The 17,741-nt window shown below is 41.0% G+C and overlaps 1 protein-coding gene and 1 long non-coding RNA gene across 8 annotated transcripts in view; one reads left to right on the plus strand and one right to left on the minus strand.

The window, feature by feature from the left end:
* Nucleotides 1-2,292, minus strand: part of LOC122553488 (uncharacterized) — a 114,126-nt gene extending 111,834 nt beyond the window's left edge. For all 3 annotated transcript variants that reach the window (XR_015757878.1, XR_015757877.1, XR_015757879.1), the window contains exons 1-2: nucleotides 1,972-2,292; nucleotides 451-634 (exon numbers count right to left, since the gene is read on the minus strand). This is a non-coding gene — a long non-coding RNA (uncharacterized LOC122553488). The remainder of the gene's footprint in view (nucleotides 1-450; nucleotides 635-1,971) is intronic.
* Nucleotides 2,293-2,391: 99 nt separating this feature from the next.
* The window catches only part of prpf39 (PRP39 pre-mRNA processing factor 39 homolog (yeast)), a 78,975-nt gene continuing 63,625 nt past the window's right edge, over nucleotides 2,392-17,741 (plus strand). For all 5 annotated transcript variants that reach the window (XR_015757880.1, XM_043697301.2, XM_087989731.1 and 2 more), the window contains exons 1-4: nucleotides 2,392-2,465; nucleotides 7,674-8,125; nucleotides 15,028-15,153; nucleotides 15,859-15,977. Coding sequence is in view for 4 of the 5 variants with exons in the window: in XM_043697301.2 (XP_043553236.1) it covers nucleotides 2,453-2,465; nucleotides 7,674-8,125; nucleotides 15,028-15,153; nucleotides 15,859-15,977 (710 nt within the window). In the remaining variant the exon portion in view is untranslated. The remainder of the gene's footprint in view (nucleotides 2,466-7,673; nucleotides 8,126-15,027; nucleotides 15,154-15,858; nucleotides 15,978-17,741) is intronic.

The following is a 17,741-nucleotide window of genomic DNA, read 5'->3' on the forward strand; positions in this document are numbered from 1 at the left end:
ATACAATTTGTTTCCCTCTCAATTTGATTTAGTTGCTCCTAAAGTTTCCTTGCTGTGGCATGTCGGAACTGTCAGTTGATGAGGTGAGCATTATACCCTGTTCTTATGAGGGCATCCCTGAGTTCTTCCAGGTGCCCGTCACATTCCTCCTCATCTGAACAGATCCGGTGTACGCGTAGGACTTGTCCATAGGGGATGGCTGTTTTAATACGTTTTGGGTGGAAGCTGGAGAAGTGTAGCATTGTGAGGTTGCATTGTGTGGCTTTGCAGTAGAGTGTGGTGCTGAGGTGTCCATCCTTGGTGGAGATACATGTGTCCAAGAATGAGATAGATAGTCGAGTGTAGTCCATGGTGGCTTTAGTGGTGGGGTGAAACTTGTTAATATCATTGTGTTGCTTTATCAGTTACTTCTACCCATGGGTCCAGAGGAAGAAAATGTCGTCAATGTACCTGGTGTACAATATTGTTTGGAGGTCCTGCGTAGAGAAGAAGTCTTGTTCAAACCTATGCATGAAGATGTTGGCATATTGGGGTGCAAATTTGGTCCCCATGGCTGTTCAGTGTGTCAGGATGAAGAACTGGTTGTCAAAGGTGAAGATGTTGTGATCGAGGACAAAGCAGTCTTCACAGGGATCTGTAGAGGAGCGACAAAGAAGGTGTCAACTTAGCCCCCACTAGAGAGCCGCTGTCCTGGGCTTGAGATATATGCTCAAACCATCAGGAAATATATAAATGCCAGATTCATCAGCCGTACCCACAAGGTAGAGCAAAATATCACCTGTTCACAATGCAACGCCATTCAGGCTCTCAAAACCAATCACAACATTGTCATCAAACCAGCAAATATAGGAGGAGCCATTGTCATTTAGAATAGAACAGATTACTGCAAGGAAGTGTACCAACAACTGAACAACCAGGAACACTACAGGCAACTATCAGCTGATCCGACCAAAGAACACACCCGTGAATTAAACACATTGATCAGGACTTTGGATCCAGTCCTTCAGAGTTCCCTACGCGCCCTCATCCACGTACTTCTCGTGTAGGTAACTTCTACTGCCTTCCAAAGGTACACAAAGCCAACACACTAGGACATCCCATCGTATCAGGCAATGGGACCCTGTGTGAGAATCTCTCTGGATATGTTGAAGGCATCTTGAAACCTATCGTACAGGGAATCCCGAGCTTCTGTCGCGACACTACAGATTTCTTACAGAAACTCAGCACCCACGGATCAGTCAAACCGGGAACATTCCTCGTCACAATGGATGTTTCTGCACTCTACACCAGCACCCTCTATAATGACGGCATTGCGGCAACAGCCTCAGTACTCAACACCAACAACTGCCAATCTCCAAACACCATCCTACAACTCATCTGCTTTATCCTCGATCACAACATCTTCATCTTTGACAACCAGTTCTCCATCCAGACACACTGAACAGCTACTGGATCAAATTTTCACCCCAATATGCCAACATATTCATGCACAGGTTGTAGGTACACTTCCTTGCACAAGACATCTTCTCTACGCAGGACCTCCAACCAACACTATACACCAGGTACATTGACGACATTTTCTTCCTCTGGACCCATGGCAAGGAGCCACTGATAAAGCTACAGTGATATCAACAAGTTTCATCCCAACATCAAACTCACCATGGACTATCTGTCTCATTCTTAGACACATGCATCTCCACCAAGGATGGACGCCTCAGCACCACACTCTACCATAAAGCCACAACCTCTCAATGCTACACTTCTCCAGCTTCCACCCAAAACATTTTAAAACCGCCATTCCCTATGAACAAGCCCTACGCATACACCAGATCTGTTCAAATGAGGAGGAACGTGACGAGCACCTGGAAGCACTCATGGATGCCCTCATAAGAACGGGGTACAATGTTCAACTCATCGACCGACAGTTCCGACGTGCCACAGCAAGGAACCGTAATGACCACCATGGTTTACCTTTCGTCAAAGACTTTACGAATGTCCATGTGCACCACAACGCACCCCGCTTCACTTTGCATAATCTTTGCAAGATTGTTAACCAACGACTGGGCCCTTCTTTTGTTTGATATCTGTGGTGTGTAGTATGTGATCTGAGCGTTGAGCCTTCACGACTCTACAAAAAGTAAAACGTTATCTGGAATTCAAAACAAGAGAAGTGGCAGAATTCCATGGACACTTATTGGATCGTAGGCGGAACAAACGAAAATCCTCCAAACTCATCGACTTTCTTAACATCCCGATGAAAAGCTAGAAGCTTCCACCTGATGTTCCCCGTTCGGTAGAGTTGTTCAATGATCAGCTGATCTGAAAGGGATATGCACTTGGACGATGTACGCCTGCGCATTGAATGCAGTAGTGGGGGGTGGGGCATGAGGGGTGTACATGGTCGCACTCGCGCGGGGGCGGGTCGGCAGTAACGGCTTTAACGGTCTGTGGTATGGAGGCGCGAGGTAAGTGGGTGATCGACACGTTATGTCAGATAAGTAGCTGTAGGACGTGGTTGTACTGCCGTAGTTTGGTGCGTCTTGGCATTGTATGTATTCATTGCCACGGTCTCGCCGAACTTCCGCCGTGGCTGGGCCTTTTGTGAGTACTACTCGAGCCCGGGTTCTCCGGCCTGTAATGGGGAATGGGGGGTTTCAGCTTTGGGTCAGCGGCCGCTTGCTGCTTGGGTTGACGCCATTTCTCCGCGTGGCGGTGTCTTCCTGATGGTGGGCTCCTCACTAATGCGGTCGTGCGATCACATCTAAGATATAATTTCTTTCCTCCTCCGTGGCTTGGCGCATGAAGTCAGGCCATAGGATCTGTATCAGTTACTTTAGTTAGTTTTCAACATCTCTCTGTGAGAGTGCACCTGTTTCACTGAGTTTTAATTTACAATCTCTTTGGGAAACCTAACCTTCCTCTCCAAGGGAAGGAGACGTAGAAAGCTGGCTACTCGAGCAATGAGTTCATTGCGAAGAAGAATCGAGTTAGAGTGGAAACTTTTTCTGTCTCCACACAGGCATCGGGGACCTACTGAATTTCTCTAACACTTCAGCTCAATTTCTATCCTCATTCTTTCAGGATTTTCAGCTGGGTAGTACTTAATTTGTTGTATTTCTAGGGGTCTATCGTTCTCAAAAGTGCTAACTACTCCAGCTTAAACACTGCAGAAAATAGGGACGTATAACAGTTGTTTTGTTATTCAACAATGTTTTAGTAATTCAAGTCTGATTTTGGGACCATCTTGTGTTTTGCACTTTAGAATTGCAGGTCTGTTAGAGGTTTAAATTTTAGTGTTCAGCAGAAAAATCTTTCACATTATCAGTTGGTTACACTTTTTAGCTTGTGGTTTGGATGATAACCTAAATTTTCCTATGGTTGATATTTGAGTAATGATTTAACAATATCTTGGCCCTCAGTTGAAGAATTTACTCATTTGCATTTATGCAATTATCATAAAATACCATGGCTTTCTGGGTACATTTTTACATCATATGCAACTAAGCTACAGTGTTGGGACATGATCAGATTCAAAATAAAATTAAGGATCATCTTGAAGGAACAAGAGGCAGAGAGACTTTACAATGTGAGACTTAAGAGCTGATGACATGTCTGTCAATGAGCTGGAAATTCTCGTTATCTAAACGATCAGAAGTGGGATAACTTGAGGTATGAGGGTGATAGGGCTCGAAGGAAGGATTGGGTCATAGAACTGGCACATGAGGATGAGCATTTGAGACTGCAGGCACTGCCTGTCTAGGTCAATGAGCACAGCTGATAAAATGTGTGCACCAAAGTTCTGGATGATTTGAGGATTGTAGAATGTGAGGGGGTTAAACAAAGTGAAATGCTCATTATGACTGGTGCAATCAAAGTGGGTTGAAAAGATTGCCTCCTGCCCTGTGACAATTCTGGTTGTGAGAACATACTAGAGTTGTAGATGTTGAGAATTTGTTTCCCCATGATGTATGACCAGAAAGCATAATCTGAGGAAGGATCAACAATTTAATAAAGACTAGAAGGGGGCTGAGAGATCAATGGGAGGGAGAGTTGGGGGGAAGGTAGCTGGGAAGATGATAGATGCAGATGGGGGGGTGATTGAGAGGTCAGTGGGGAGGGTGGAACGGATTGGTGGGAAGGAACATGGACAGGTCAATAGGGTGGTGCCAAGTTGGAGGTTTGGATCTGGGGATGAGATAGGGATGGGGAGATTTAGAAACTAGTGAAGTGGATGTTGTTGATGCTGTTTGGTTGAAGGGTCCCAATGTAGTTCAGGGGGGTTGAAGTGTGAGTAGAGACATCATACTGCAACTATACAAGGTGCTAGTGAGACCAGATCTGAAGAACTGAGCATTTTTGGTCTCTTTCTATAAAGAAAAATGGTGCTGCAGTTGTGGGTATGTTCACCTAGCTGGGAAGTTGATTTGTAGACATTTCACCGCCTGTCTAGGTGACATAGAGTCATAAAGATGCACAGTATAGAAACAGACCCTTTGGTCCAACCTGTCCATGCCGACCAGAGGTCCCACTGTCCCACATCCCTCCAAAGCCTTTCTTTTCGTATACCCATCCAAATGCCTTTTAAATGTTGCAATTGTTCCAGACTCCACCCCTTCCTCTGGCAGCTCATTCCAACACGTACCACCCTCTGTGTCCCTTAGGTCTCTTTTATATCCTTCCCCTCTCCCCCTAAACCTATGCCTTCAATGGAGTTTCCTGTGAAGCGCTGCTGTACTGTCTTCTGGAATTTTTGGCTCTGTTCCAGTTGCCGGTTCCAGTAGTTCATTGTAGTGGCTGGTATATTGGTCTAGGTCTATGTGTTTGTTGTGGTTGAGTGCCATATTTCTAGAAATTCTCTGGCTGTCCTATATTTAGCTTGTCCTGTAATCGTTGTGTTGTCCCAGTTGAATTTGTGCTCCTTGTCATCTGCGTGTATGGCTGCTAAGGACAGCTGGTCATGGCATTTAGTGGCTAGTTGGTGTTGATGGATGTGGATTGCTAGTTGTCTGCCTGTTTGTCCTACTTATGGTTTCTGTGCAGTCATTGCTGAGAGGGTCTTTTGTCCTGGTTAATTGTTTGAGAATGGATGTCGGTTTGTGGGCTGTCATGAATCCCTGTGATTGGAGAAGTCTGGCTGTCAGTTCAGAGCTGTATTTTTGTATAAGATTATTGGCTAGTGTGTTGGGTCGTGGCATATCCTTGTGTTGCCTGTCAGCTAGGCATCTGTGGGTGAAGTTGCAGGGGTGTTCATTCTTAGTGAATGCTCAATAGAGATGTTCTTCCTCTTTTCGCGGGTGTGGGGTACTGCAGTGTGTAGCCCTTTTGAACTGGGTCCTAATGCAGCTTCGTGTGTGTGTGTGTGTGTGTGTGTGTGTGCTGCTGGAGTTCAGGATCTGGTCTGTGTGTGGCTTTTCTGTTTACTTTGAAGTTCATTTACCCTTCCGTGTTCTTTTTACCATCAAATCCAGGAATGGAAGTTGATTGATCATTTCCTCCTCTCTCATAAATCTGATCCCTGTGATTTTGTTGTTGATAATCATGTCAGTGTTCTCGATTTCTGCTCTTAAAAATTTGTCATCTACATAACTGATCCTGAGTTTGGGTTAGATTTGTAGGAGGGCAAATCAACTTGCCAGCCCAGTGAACATACACACAACCAAGGCAACCAGCAGCTGAGCTGCAAATCTTTACTCATACCTTTAAAGAAACATGTTTTATTGGAGCTAGTTAGAGAAGGTTTGCTGGTATAGAGGGATTGTCTTGTGAGCGAAGGCTAAACTGTTTGAGGTTCTACTCACTGGAGATTAGAAGAATAAGAGTTGATCTCATTGAAATGTGTAGGATTCTTACAGGGCTTGACAAGGTCAGTGCTGAGAGGATGTTTCCCTTCATGGAGAAATCTTAAACCACAGGACCATTTTTACCTGCTTATATTTTTAAAAAGGTAGCAATGTTATTGCTTTACACTTTACTGTGACTTTGGAAAATATAAAAGATTAGTCTCATCAGTAGTCCCACAATTTGAGGATGAAATCTACTATGGGTTTCTACTGTGGGCATTCTTATTACTGAATAGATTGAATTTTGACCTGCAAATCTTTCGGCATGAGGTATTGGGTCCAGAATACTTCCTTTTCTTTGCTATTTCTCTGCTTCTAGGTATTATGATTGGTTAGTATTTGAAAAGTATACAGATATATTCCAGTGGAGGCAGTGTTTTTATCAATTTTAAGATCCAATGTAGATGAAAACCCTACATTTGAGATCAGTTTGTTCAATTTAGAATATTCAGATAATGTGATTTGTTCTAAGATGGGGGAGTAGTTGGTATCTGTAGTAGTTACCTACATTCCTCCATATGTATGTTATTTGAATTCTGTTGAATTCCTCTCAAAGACAGATGGAAGCTACTATGCTCAGTGTCTCTCGGACGATAAACTTTCTAAAATCTTAGTATTTCTGAACACTGCATCTTTTGCTTTTGAGTGTAATTTAATATAAATACGGACAGAATATTTAAGAGTTAAATATATTGGTGTCTGTCTCATCAGTTCCAAAATTTATTTTTACCAAGACTAAAAATCAACATGCTTAAATTCTCAAGTACCTATTACTTTTTGCTAGTTCTTCGGGAGAGAAAACGCTCCTTTGTAAATATTAGTAAGCTTATCCAACATGGGAGACCTTGGCTAACTGGCTTCAAAGGCAACCATTGACACAATGGTGCATTGCACTTGGCAGAGATAGATGTCACATGCCATTTAGATCAATACAAATTGAATGCTTTCATAACTAGCTTTCTTCTAACTGTATATACAGGTAGAGACATTTCCCTGCAGATCATCTTGCCTGAATATCGTACAAAATCATAAAGGAAAACTGTAAATCACTTACAATGTGATGCATTGCCAGTAATTTTGAAGAAACCAGTCTTCTGTCCCTTTCAAACTTAACAATTCTCCAACATCTCAATTTTAAATGTTGTTCACTTTCAGTACAAGCACAAATCCTATGCAAAGTGGCATTCTTTATTAAAATGTTTTTCTTCTTTACTATCTTTTATAAGAATACTAAAATGTTAAATGCTACATTTTTCCAGTTGAATAAGACCTAGACATAATGGCAAAAAGGGAATATTCTGATAGACATGTTACAGAGTTCATTTATCATTGTTTTTTATTATAACGCTTTGCATAAAAACTAGCTGCTGTCTTAACAGGCTTGTGTGCAAGTACTTAGTAATGCAAGGAAATTCAGCACATTCACTTGATCAGGAAAGAAGGATGCATAAGTAGTAACATTCAAGACTCTTCGCAAACAAGGGAAGAAAATTCATTAATGGTATGCTATAATTAGCATCACTATTGCCTTTCTGTTGGGGGCTAGTGCAAGGCAATGTTTTCATTAGAAATAAAGCTGTTGGCTGGGAGATTTAGGAAAAATAACTCCTGTAGTGTGCGTTAGCAAAGCCATCATCGCAATTTTAGCTTAGAAACTAATCTTGAAATTGGAATGTTACCAGTCTTCTCTTCCCAGTTGGAATCTTTGCTTGAAGTGTCAAGGTTGTAGTGAGGACATTCCTTTTTTGGAAGATAGATTAACTGTTCAACAGTATTATTCCTAACATTTAATGATTTAGTCATGATTACTAATTTTTTATTTCCCTTTTTAAGACTCTAATCAGACACTGCCACCACAGAATGATGGACTTAAGTCTGCAGATGAATGTGATTTTCATAAAAGTATTTCGTCTACTGCTGATTCCCTTTCACATGAGCTGCTCAATCCAAACATGGAGTCTGCTGATGAAGCCATCAATTTGAAATCAAGAGGAGTGATTAGTGAGGATGAAGTTGATCAGACAACCAGTTTGAAGCCTTTTACAGATTTGTCAGAAATATCTGTGGCTCAAGTTGAATCTCCTGAAGGATCCGCATCAATGGACACTGAATCTCAACCTGAGAATTCCCCACCTGAAGGAACAGTAGAAGAGATAGAAAATATAGAACTGAATGATTCAGGGATCCCCTTTCCTACAGAGTATGAAAAGTTTTGGAAAGTGGTTGAAGACAATCCCCAGGACTTCACTGGTTGGACATACTTGTTGCAATATGTGGAACAAGAGGTGAGTAAGGCGATTGAAATGCTAGAAAGGAAGTAATCTTTCCTACAATCACTTAATGCATCTAGAAGTAGGTTGGTCTTCAGTATGCTAGTGGTGTCAGATTCGTGCAATCAGCTAGATTATTTCATTATTAACTACTATATCATTGATGCTCAACCATTCTTATCACCGATTTAAAACCGAACATTGTGGGGGATAGTCAGAGAACTGACAGTGACAGGAGCTTGATACCAAATAGTCAAGCTTATTTACCAAGCTTCTTCTTGCTTTGAATCCAAACACCTGAATAATGATACAGCAGCAGAAAAGAAATGAAAAAGGAAATTCTGCACTCTGCAGCCCACTACTTCAGGGTATCCTGTTTTGTCCTCAAAGACTGCCATGGTGACTCTAGTTCTTCTAGGAGAAAGTGAGGACTGCAGATGCTGGAGATCAGAGCTGAAAATGTGTTGCTGGAAAAGCGCAGCAGGTCAGGCAGCATCCAAGGAGCAGGAGAATCGACGTTTCGGGCATGAGCCCTTCATGAATTCCTGAAGAAGGGCTCATGCCCGAAACGTCGATTCTCCTGCTCCTTGGATGCTGCCTGACCTGCACTTTTCCAGCAACACATTTTCAGCTCTGACTCTAGTTCTTCAAGGTTTATCTGAATTCTGTTAACTAGTTTCAAAAAGAACAGGAATATTTGTTTGACAGTCTTACCATTGAATCTGGGCACTATCTGAATGGAAGAAATTAACGTTTTAGGTCAATGGCCTTCCATTAGAACTATCATTGATGTGAAAATGGTAGTGGGACTAATTAGTTATGTTCTTGTCTTCATGCTGACAGACCTGCTGAGTGTTTCCACTATTTTCTGTTTTCATTTTGATATAGCATTTTGCTTTTGCAGTCCCTGCAAGTTTATTTATATTGCACATTTATCATCTCTCATAGTGAAGTATAAAGGCAGTGAAGTAGGAGTTAAAATTTTAAAGGGCTTTCGATTTCAGGATTAGAGAGAATGTGGTTTCTACTGACTAGTAACTTGAGGATAAAAAAAAAATAAAATGGAATTAAATGTGGTTCTGTTTTTTTAAAAAATGTCTTTCTAAACACTTTTTAAAAAATCTCGAATGTTTCCGAGGCACCTCACCATTTTGTCAGCAACAAATATTCAGATTGTGTTCCGGATGCCTAAATTTACTTTTGTTCCTTTTCTGCTGCAGTCTGATCATTCGGGTGTTTAGATTCAAAGCATGATGCAGCTTGGGAAACAAGTTCTGACCATTTGGTATAAAGTTCGTACCACTCATTGTCAGTCTGGTGTGCTTCAAAGAGAGCTTTGGAGTGTAAAACATTTTTGTTCTCTACAGGAGAAATAGCTATTTGAGATTTGTCAAACCAAGATCTGCTAGGGAGAAGCCCCTTTCGGACTTCAGACAGGCTGTCCTGGTGACATTCGTAGTTGGTTTTTCTTCACAGGGTTGATCTGAATTCTTGAGAATCTGGTTTCAAGAAGAACAGTTAATTTAGTTGATGGTCCTCCCATTGAATCTAGCAGAAACACTCAGTGGAATTTCTTCTTTGCTGTTACATATTGCTAATGCAGACTGGGTCTCTCTGCAATGTAGACTGGGTCTCTCTGCAATGCAGACTGGGTCTCTCTGCAATGCAGACTGGGTCTCTCTGCAATGCAGACTGGGTCTCTCTGCAATGCAGACTGGGTCTCTCTGCAATGCAGACTGGGTCTCTCTGCAATGCAGACTGGGTCTCTCTGCAATGCAGACTGGGTCTCTCTGCAATGCAGACTGGGTCTCTCTGCAATGCAGACTGGGTCTCTCTGCAATGCAGACTGATGACCCCTCCTGTGTACACAAGATTTTTGACTTAGTTTTGAATATAAAAATGCAGTTTTTTTTTAACTGGCTAGGCTACAACTAGAGAAATGCATCCAGTTTTGATCACATTTTAAGTATGTGAAAGTGCTCGAGTGCAAAGGAGATTTGCCTGACTGGTTCTTGGGGTAAGGATGATATTAAATGAAAAGTCAAGTTTGAGAAGCTACAGTTATTTTCTCTGGAGCAAGAGCAATTGGTTTGATAACTTTTCACATTTGTGACCCTTTTAAGATAAAATGGACAAAAAAAGCTTTTCCATTATCTGGCAGTCCAAGAACTTAAAAACAAAAATAAGGTATTGGCAGGGGGTACAAGGGGGAAATGAAAAAAAATATTTTTTTAACTCAGTAGTTATGAGCTGGAACTTCCTGCCGGCAAGGATGGTGAGAGTTGAGCTTGTAAATAGGTTGGGCGAGTCCAGAACTAAAGGGCACAGGTTTAGGGTGAGAAAGGAAAGATTGAAAAGGGACGTAGGGGGCAATGTTTTCACGCGTTGTGCACATATGGAATGAGCTGCCTGAGGAAGTTATGGAGGCTAGTACAACTACAGCATTTAAATGGTATCTGTGTGGATATATGAATAGGAGGGGTTTAGAGGGATATGGGCCAAATGCCAGAAAAAGGAATGGATTTAGTTAGGATATTTGGTTGGTCCAACTTGTCCACGCCAAAGGGTCTGTTTCTGTGCTGTACGTCTGACTCTAAAAGTGGATAGACAGTCAAAGTAACAGACTTTCAGGGCCACTGAGATAGAATAGCGGCTTCACACAGCATAGTGGATGTGATGAGTTAAATTGCCACAATTACTGTTGTTGTAAAGCTTCCATAAGATAATTGAACGTCAGCAAAATAAATTGTGTATGAAATGGAAGATTGAAAGAACATCAGATGTAGAAGCAGAATAGACTGTTTAGTCCATAGAGGAGTTCCAGCATTCGGTGAAATTATGTTAATCCGACAATCCTCAACTCCACTTTCTTGCCTTTCCCCATAACCGTTGATTCCTTTAACGATTAGAAATCTCTATCTTAGCCTTGCACCCTCCATAGCCCTCCTACAATGAAGAATTCTACAGATTCACCACCTCCAGAAAAAAATCCTTCAAGAAACAATGTCTCTGCACCAACCCTATCAAGCCTCTAAGAATCTTTTGTTTCAGGAAGGGTCTCCTCATTCTGCTGAACTCCAGTGGGTAAAAGCTCAACCTGTCCTCAAGTCTCTCTATACCTGGGATCGATCTAATTAACCTTCTCTGTACTGCCTCTAATGCCAATGTATACTTCTCCTAAAATAAGGGGACCAAAACTCTTCAGTATTGTGGAGTCAGACTGTTGCCTGTAAAATTTTGTTTTTTAGCAAGCCCTATTTTTCTATTCCATTCCCTTTTTGAAATAAAGGCCAGCATTCCATTTGTTTTGCCTATTACCCACTGAACTTGGCTTTGTGCATGAGAACACTGAAATACCTTTTGTGGTGGAGCTTTCTGCAGGCTCTACTGATTTTTAAATAATATGCACTCCATTCTTCATGCCAAAGTGTATAGCCTCCTGTTTCCTCAGATTCCATCTGCCAGGTTGTTGCCCACTCACTTAACCTGTATATATCTCTGCAGACTCCTTGTATAATCCTTGACACATTGCAGATGAGAGTGAGAAGACAAACTGGTGATGGAAGTGAATGTACTATCATCCAAATAATTAATATAATTGTCAGCATAGCACTGATCTCTGTGGTTCCTATCCTAAAAATTCCCTCTTTATCCCCATTCTTCTATTAACTTGTCAATAGTTGATTCATGCTCAATTAACCTAAGCTCTTAAGTAGCAATATATGGGAGCTTAATGCATGCCTTCTGGAAATCCAAATGTTGCACTTACTGATTTGCTTTTTTTTTATATATCCTGCTTGTTACTTCCTTTAAATAATTCTAATAAATTTCAGTCATGATTTACCACTGTTGAAACCATGCTGACTCTGCTTGATCATCAGGTATTTCTGAATGTTCTGCTATTACATTCTTTGTAATAGACTCAACATTATCGGCTCAATATTCAGCTCTGGTGGAAACTTGCCCCTGTGAAGTTCTCCAATGTCTGATTTGATGTACTGTTTGCCTGACAGCTGGTAGTGGTGGTGTGTGAATTTCTTAAAACAAAATCTTCAGTCTTCATGCAAACTCCCATTTCTTAGCCAGTGACCCCACTCTTCTGAGTTTGAACCAAGTGATTTGTAATAGTGTCCTGTCTGATGCAAAGAGGGCAAAATCTAAGATTGTATAGTGTGATCAAATAGGGAGGAATTAACCTGAGGGATGTCACCACTTCCTAGAAATTGGGTGGACACTTCTTTAAACACTAAAGCAGTAAAAAGTTTTAATTTTCACTGGTTGAGTGTATAATTTTGAGATTTAGATTCCCAGCATGCCAGGAGCAAATGCAGAATTTCACCCCAAAAAGCCAAGTTGCTCTGGTTAATGAGATAACACAAAGTTCTCAATTTTGTTTTTGCAGAAAATATGCTCTAACTGCAATTATCAAAACAAAAAAACCTTTCTCAAATTAGAATAGTATCCCTACTATGTAAATCTGGATAAGTTAAACTGTCAGAAATAGCATTTGCCTACATTAAGGCATCAATTAGTTATTGCAATCTCAGTGACAAATAGAACACAACGCCATAAAATCAGTAATATGCTAGATTCTGCTACATTCATCAATACTAAATGTTAGCAGCCACTTCAAGTGCAGCAACAAAAATGCATATTGAGGGACGGAAGTTTCAAACTGCATTTTTTTAATTGAATCTTCCATCAGTAATCAACATTATCCATATAGGCAACATGCATTACCCTACCCTCTGTCACCTTAGGAGACAGTAAGGACTGCCAATGCTGGAAGTCAGAATCGATAGATGTGAAGTTGGAAGAGCACAGGAGGTCAGACAGCATCTGAAGAGAAGGAAAGTCCATGTTTCGGACAGAAACCCTTCGTCAGGTTACCAGCTCCTTTAATTTCCCCCTCCCACTCCCCCAGCAACATGTCCATCCTTGGCGTCTCCCCCCCACTCTCAGTGAAGCCAAACTGAAACTGAAGGAACATCACCACATTATTTCGCATGGGAAGCTTACAGCCCAATGGCCTCAATGTCAACTTCACTGGCTTCAAAGTCCATCTGCCCCCAGCCTTATCTCATGTGTAGTCCTTCTGCCTCCTTCGCCTTCCTGACTTATTCCACCCTGTCCATTTTCCTGCTCGCCAATCTGCTCCAGCTTTCCCTCTAACCTGTCACAATAACCACCTCCATGTGTTCATCTATTACCATCCCACCTACTCCTCCCAGCCCCACCCCACTCTTTATTTCTGGGCTTCCCTCCCCAGTACCAATAAAGGGTTTTGGCCCAAAACAGTGACTTGGCTGCTCCTTGGGAGCTGTCTGCCCTACTATGCTCAATCACCATTTCCTCAAACATCGAAACTTGCGAGACAAGACCTGCCTGGCACAGTCATGCTAAATATCCCTAATAAGTCCATTCTTTTCCAAATGTGAATGAATCCTGCTCCTAAGAATCTTCTCCAATAATTACCCTGCCACTGACATAAGGGTCAACTGTCTATAATTTGCTGGAGTATCCCTGTTGCCTTTTTTAAAAAAAACAATACTGGCCATTCTTTAGACTTCTGACATCTCACCTGTGGCTAAAGAGAACACCAAGATTTGTCATGGCCTCAGCAATCTTCTTCCTTACCTCCCTCAGCATCCTGGGTTAGATCCCCTTGTAAAAATTTCTGTTTTCTGAAATAAAACTGAGCCAGGATGTTATCTAGTATGACATTGATTGCTGAGAAAGAAGTTTCAGGTACTTATGAATTTTATTTCAAATCTTTGTCAGCACAAAATAGACAGGGCTCCTTCACCAAGAGCATTAAAGTTACATTATGTGAAGAAATATTGCTATGAGCCCATTTAGAGTAGTTTGTTTATTCTAGCTTTGGGAGAAACAAACCAATCAGGATGGCTCAGTGGTTAGCACTGCAGTCTCACAGCACCAGGATCCCAGGTTCGATTCCAGCCTCTGGTGACTGTCTGTGTGCAAACTGCATGCAGATATTCTCCCCGTGTCTGCGTGGGTTTCCTCCGGGTGCTCCGGTTTCCTCCCACAGTCCAAAGATGTGTTAGGTGCATTAGTGCATCTCATCCAAAAATGTGTTAGGCGCATGAGTCAGAGGGAAATGGGTCTGGATGGGTTACTGTTCGGAGGGTTAGTGTGGACTGGTTGGGCTGAAGGGCCTGGTTCCACACTGTAGGGAATCTAATCACCACTGCCATCCATTATGTGAAGAAACATGGTAGTAAAACTTACTGACGATACCAATAGCAACAATTTAGTAAATCTCCATGCAATTTCTATTATCTTTCTATATTTGAGCTGTGTCCAAACCAGTAATTTTCCAAAGACGGAGTTACCTTTTTCAACTCCGACTACTGTAAGATTTACAATATCTAGGTTTTAATTATTCACTTCCCTTAAAACATCTTTTCAAAGTGTAATCAAGATTTGCTCCAAAGAATAGCTCATGGCATGTACTGTATTAATAACCTTACAAGGGGTAAGCAAATGAAATCGAAGACTCTCAGTTGATGTGTATCCTTTCTGCTCTGTTCTTGTTACTGAATCGAGCAGTATGAGGAACAGTAGAGAGGAGCTCAAGGTTTCCCTAGTACATGGTTTCTAGAGATTTTTATCTTCATCTCCTTGATTATTTGGTATTTTTGAAATGTTAGTATCTGAGTGTGAATGCTGATGCAAAATATTTATGCAATTCTTCTGAAATTTCTTTGCTCATTATTTCCCCAGCCTTGTTCTTTTAGATGTGAGGTTGAAATACCTGATGCCCAGACTGTTTTGAAAATTGCACAATAAAAACAAATCAGTAGTAAACTAAGTTAATATATGATCATTAGAAACAAAGTGGTGTAATATGTGTACGTGAAACAGTAAGCTTAAATACTTTATCCTGTTTGCAGAATCATATCCTTGCAGCCAGAAAAGCTTTCGATCACTTCTTGTCCCACTATCCATACTGTTATGGCTATTGGAAAAAATATGCTGATCTTGAGCGGCGACATCACAATGTGAAACGGGCAGAAGAGGTAACTTGTGACTGACTTTCAGTTTTCTTTTCACTTTTAATTATAACCTGGTTTTGTCTCAGACTGCTACTCCAAGCCAGCTTCTACTCAAAGGCTAAAATACAAGCCAGGTTTTGAAGAGATTTTGAGTTTGATCTTGGCTTTCAGTAGATGGTCTCCACATTTACACATTTGAAATAAAACATTTACCCTTAGCAGTTTTCAGCTAATATCTTCTCTCTTTGTTAACAGGTTCATTAGTACTACAGTTTGTCAAGCTTTGCAGTGCAAATCAATGCAGTTTAACAAGTAAAGCAGGGCATTCCTGACAGTTTTACTTGGGTGCTATGATTTTTAAACTAAATTGGACTTTCCTTATTTTGTTTGTTTTTTGCTGAACTTTATTACATTTTGCGGTTAGAGGCTGTCAGTGATGTTCTAATGGGTCTGTGCCCTATGGTCTGTACCCCAAGCCTGCCCTACCTGGTCAGAATGCAGGAGCCATCTCACACTCTGAAGATCAAGGCTGTACGCGTGGAGAGCAGAACATAGTGATGTTCTTTCTACCCTCCACACAATGGTAATGGCAGATTATTCAAACAAATTCCTGATTTTTATCTGCTTTTCTGAAAACAAAGTTATCCAGAAAGTAACATTTTTGGTGTAGAGACTCTCTGGTTGTTTTCTATTAAGTACTAGTTATTACTAGAAACCTCTTTGTCATAGGTATACCGACGAGGTCTTCAAGCAATACCACTTAGCGTTGATCTTTGGCTTCACTATATCAATTTCTTAAAAGAGACCTTGGACAGCAACTGTCCAGAGATTGATGACCAAATAAAAAGGTAATATTGTGTTTACTTCCTGAATTTTCCTTAATGCATCTTAACTCAATTTTATTGTTTTGTGGTCAGAACTGCAGTCGAGTATTGCTGATGAAAGACATTTTAACAAAGCTTTTCTTCTTGCGCTCATCAGGACTCACCCACAAGAATACCAATGTATTGAGGTACAACATCTTATACTGTGAGCGAAGAGTGATGATTGATTGGTTAGTAAGTGAATTCTGGACAAGACAGTGCTGCAAGAAATATGCTCGAGTGGCTGACACCAATTTTGTTCAGTTGAAGCAGGCACAATATTATTAATACATGTGTTTGCAAACATGTAACATAAACTGGGTGTCAGCATAATGCTTGCCACACTTCAGGACTGGCAGATCATGAGAGACTATGTCCTTTCAGCTGTTTGCAACAGGCAAGGTGCTGACTGTGTTCAACCAGCCCAACTTGCAAAACTGAAGAAAACATTAGGTGCAATTCCAGCATGTGACAAATAATCCTAGATATGGCAGGAATTGCACTGATAACCAACTTAAGATGGTCATTTGGGTTTGCAGTATGGTGCACTTGCGCGCGCGCGCGCGCACACACACAAACTACAAGCATTAACACACAGGTCACTGTTAATGGTAGGCAAAAATTGCAGCCTCTTCAATTGAATAAAACATGCAATAATCATTCTCTGGTCAAGATGTTGCTCTGAAGAGGAAACCAAAGTCAACCATGTCTGGTTTAAATTTAAACAAATCTTGGTTGATGACTGAAAGTTAACTATGCATTCTCCATAGCAATATGTCTATCAGAGTGCACTTGTCACCCACCCAGCGCATAATTTTGTTGCATAAAATGCCATTCCCCACTACATTGCAGTCATCAGGACATTCAAGATTCCAATGTAAAGAGCTTTGATATTCATTTTAGCCTCCCTTTGCATTGTACTGCCAATGTTTTCAACTTGAAATTTATTGAACTAACTGATTTATGAATCAATAATTTTGACAACTAGCCATTCTAATGCTTCATAGAAGTTTGGCAGTCTACAATGGAGGTTTATCCTATTATACAGTTGATCAAGGTTTTTGGTTTGTTCATAAAGTTAAGTAGGCCAAGTTTTTGAAATCTTTTGTCATGAATCTTATTCTGATTGTCAATGTCATAATATGCTGAACTGTATTAAAATTATTGCTCAGTGGTAAATTGTTAAGCTGTAGCTTATGCTTTGCTCTTCATTATTTTTGCGAAATAGAAAATTATTGTTGGGTAGAGTTGGTTTAGACTACTCGAGAGTTTGGATACCAATAAGAACCAAAAAGATCTGCAGGTGCTGTAAATAAGAATCCAAAGCAGGAGTTGCTAGAGAAGCTCAGCAGGTCTGGTAGCATCTGTGAAGAGAAATCAAGGTTAATATTTTGGGTCCAATGACTCTAACAAACCTACCATAACACTTTAAACTTTCTCAGCAAGTTTCACTCTCTTCACCTTGCAGATCTGATCTGTCCAACAATAATCTCTGCCACCTAATTTGGGACAAGCCCCTTTCACTCATACTATTCCATGTTGAGCACCACTTAGTGCTTGCACCATGGGTGGTAAAGGTGTTGTATGTACTGAATGGGGGTTTCAATGTGCTCTGCCAAGAGTGGCTCAGTAGCAGCAGCACTGCTGATTGAGCTGGTTGAATCCTAATGGCCATTGCTGCTAGACTGGGTTTGCAGCAACTGGTGAGAGAACTGATAAGGGAGTAGCATACTTGATTTCATTTTCATC

Source organism: Chiloscyllium plagiosum, unplaced genomic scaffold (genome assembly GCF_037043375.1).
Source record: "Chiloscyllium plagiosum isolate Xiang-an unplaced genomic scaffold, Cpla_swu_hap1 HiC_scaffold_8, whole genome shotgun sequence".
NCBI lineage: Eukaryota > Metazoa > Chordata > Chondrichthyes > Orectolobiformes > Hemiscylliidae > Chiloscyllium > Chiloscyllium plagiosum.